The sequence below is a fragment of the Dermacentor andersoni genome, chromosome 1 (genome assembly GCF_023375885.2).
Source record: "Dermacentor andersoni chromosome 1, qqDerAnde1_hic_scaffold, whole genome shotgun sequence".
Taxonomy (NCBI): domain Eukaryota; kingdom Metazoa; phylum Arthropoda; class Arachnida; order Ixodida; family Ixodidae; genus Dermacentor; species Dermacentor andersoni.
Window position 1 is genome coordinate 262734739 of NC_092814.1, and position 3234 is coordinate 262737972.

A 3234-nucleotide genomic window follows, 5' to 3' on the forward strand; every position below is an offset into this window, starting at 1 on the left:
TTATATATATGTGAACGTGCAGTCTTTTTCTCCCATCCCCAATGGCGATCACATCTTGACCCCGATCGTTGATGTATTATTCGCCAAAAACGTCGCTCTTCCTCGCACCCTAATTAGAGTTACGAATAATCGAATGTCTCTACCCATATTGAACTTTAGCTGGTGCACTTATCCCAGGCGGCATGAATCTAGCCCACATCTCTTCTATTGATGAGTGTGCCGTTTCTGCATTCGTCACCGACACTTCTTTGTCCTCTGCCCCTTCTCCTTCCTCGTACAATCTCGTCGACGGTGATATTGATAAGATGATAGCGTCTGACCTTCCTGCTCAGACAACTGATATGCGGTGCTTATTGAAGTCCTACAGCGATATCTTTGACTTTAATGACCGTCCTTTGGGGCAGACATGTGTGGTCACTCATAAGATCAATACTGGCTATGCCAGCTCAATCAGATGATGTCCTTATCGCATGTCCTATGCCAAGTGAGAAGTGATACAGCATGAAGTTGACAAGATGCTCACCAAGAACGTCATTGAACCTTCATGCAAGTCCATGGGCATCACCGGTCGTCCTAGTCAAGAAGAAAGATGGCAGCTGGCGCTTCTGCGTAGACTACCATCATTTAAACAAAGTAACGTGCAATAACGTCTACCCTCTGCCGGAGATCGATGATGCTCTCGACTGTCTACATGGCTCTGCCTACATCTCTTTTATCCACCTGAGGTCTGGATACTGGCAGATATCCATCGATGATCAAGACCGTGAAAAGACTGCATTTGTTACACCCGATGGACTTTACCAGTTTAAGGTAATGCCCTTTAGACTGTGTAATGCCCCAGCCACATTTGGACACAAATGGTCAACATGCCTTTGTTACCTTGACAATGTCATCGTCTTCTCAACGACATTTGAAAGCCACCTTAGCCGCTTGTTGGCAGTTCTTGAAGTTTTCCAGCAAGCGGGCCTTCAGCTCAACTCTGCCAAATGCCATTTTGGCCGCTGTGAAATCACTGTGCTTGGCCACATTGTGAGTGCTGAAGGTGTGCAACCTGACCCAGAAAAGATTTGCGTTGTCGAAGACTTCCCTATGCCACGTTCCACTAAAGACTTACGGAGCTTTGTCGGCATGTGCTTCTATTTTCGATGTTTTGTCAAGAACTTCGCCTATGTTGCCCGTCCACTCACGCAACTCTTGAAGAAGAAAACGTCATTTTCTTGGGGTCCTGAACAGGCCACTGCGTTTCTCACGCTGACGACTTTACTTACATCACCACCCATCTTGGCTCATTTTGACCCATAAGCCCCCACTGAACTACGCACCTACGCCAGTGGACATGGCCTTGGTGCTGTCCTCGCCCAGCAGCAACAAGGACGAGACCGCGTCATCGCCTGTGCCAGTCACCTTCTTTCCTCTTCAGAGTGCAAATTTTCAATCACTGAGCTCGAGTGCCTCGCACTAGTTTGGGCTCTCGGCAAGTTTCAACCATACTTGTTTGGCCGCACCTTTTCGGTCATCACAGACCACCATGCGCTTTGCTGGTTGTCTTCCCTCAAAGATCCGACTGGACGACTTGCTTGCTGGGCACTGAAACTGCAAGAATACAGCTTTGACATCCCTTACAAGTCCGGCAGACTGCACCAGGATGCGGACTGCCTCTCCCGTGATCCAGTGAATCCTCCCGACTTGTCAGTGCACGATTCGGACGCCTGTGTCTTAGCGATATCTGATTTAACCGACATACGCAGCGAACAGCTCCGCGATGCCTATTTGCAGTCCATCATCCACCGTCTCCGCTCTCATCACTCTGCCTCGTCCCTACAATTATTCATGCTTCGTAACGGAGTCTTATACAAACACAACACCAGCTCCGATGGCCCGGAGCTTCTCCTGGTTGTTCCCAAAACACTCCGTTCCACTCTTCTCGAACGGCTTCATGACGCCCCAACCGCTGGACATCTCGGAGCAACTCGCACATTCGATCGCATTCGGCGTCGGTTCTTCTGGCCAGGCCTCCACCGCTCTGTGCGCCGATACGTTTCTGCTTGTGAGTCCTGCCAGCGCCACAAGCATCCATCCTTGTCGCCAACCGTTCCTCTTCAGCCTATAGACATCCCCGGTGTCCCGTTCTACCGCGTCGGCCTTGATCTCATTGGGCCATTCCCAACATCTCTGACTGGGAACAAATGGATTGCCATAGCTGCGGACTACATGACACGATACGCTATCATGCAGGCACTGCCGACAAGCTGTGCCACTGACGTTGCGGACTTTCTTCTTTATGACGTTATTCTTCACCACGGCGCTCCTCGACAGCTGCTGACCGACCGTGGTCGCTCATTTCTGTCCTAGGTCGTCGACGATATTCTTCGTTCATGTTCCATGCGTCACAAGCTAACCACTGCATACCATCTGCAAACCAATGGGCTTACCGAGCACTTCAACCACACGCTGACCACAGTGCTCTCCATGTACGTTTCCTCAGACCACTGTGATTGGGACAGCACCTCGCCTTATGTGACCTTTGCCTACAACTCGTCACGCCATGACACCGCTGGCTTTCCCCCCTTTCATCTCTTGTTTGACCGCCATCCCACATTGCCTTTCGAGACTCTTTTGACATCACCTGTGCACCCTGTTACAGACTACGCCCGCAATGCATCTTCTCGGGCCGCAATGGCCCGCCAGATTGCAAGGGATCGTATTTCTGCCTCCCAGCTGTCCCAGAAGGCCCACTATGATTGCCATTACAGAGTCGTTAATTACTCTCTGGGCTCTTTGGTCCTCCTCTGGATGCCTTGCCGCCACGTTGGCTTGTCCATCAAGCTTCTTTCCTGCTGCTCCGGGCCTTACAAGGTCCTACGCCAAATTACTGACGTCACGTACGAGATTGCTCCATTGGACATTTGATCATCTGCTGCGTCTGCCACTGATATTGTGCACGTCTCCCAACTTAAGCTTTATGTTGCCGGACATGATCCTACTTCTTAAGCGCCGAGACGGCACTCTCGCTGGCGGGGGTTCTATGTTACGCACTATTCCCGTGCACTGAAGCACGCATCCTGCTGAGTATGGAAGAATGCGCCAGAAAGACGGTGAAGACGACGATCAGAGTAGCGCTCGTGTTGTTGTTCTGCCTTCTAGCCTGCAGCCATCTCTCTCTGTATATATTTTGTAAATACTATTTCCGAAATGCGAAAACACCCGTGTACTTAGATTTAGGTGCACGTTAAA

The 3234-nt window shown here is 50.5% G+C and overlaps 1 protein-coding gene across 1 annotated transcript; it reads left to right on the forward strand.

Moving 5' to 3' along the window:
* The first annotated feature begins 2382 nt into the window (after positions 1–2382).
* On the forward strand, positions 2383–2910 carry LOC140218754 (uncharacterized). The gene has a single exon (XM_072288523.1). It carries the CDS (start codon positions 2383–2385, stop codon positions 2908–2910), a length of 528 nt encoding a protein of 175 aa, XP_072144624.1.
* The last annotated feature ends 324 nt before the right edge of the window (positions 2911–3234 follow it).

Bases quoted from the DNA above. Each gene is read 5' to 3' on its own strand.
- LOC140218754 (XM_072288523.1), top strand. From the start codon at position 2,383: ATGCGTCACAAGCTAACCACTGCATACCATCTGCAAACCAATGGGCTT.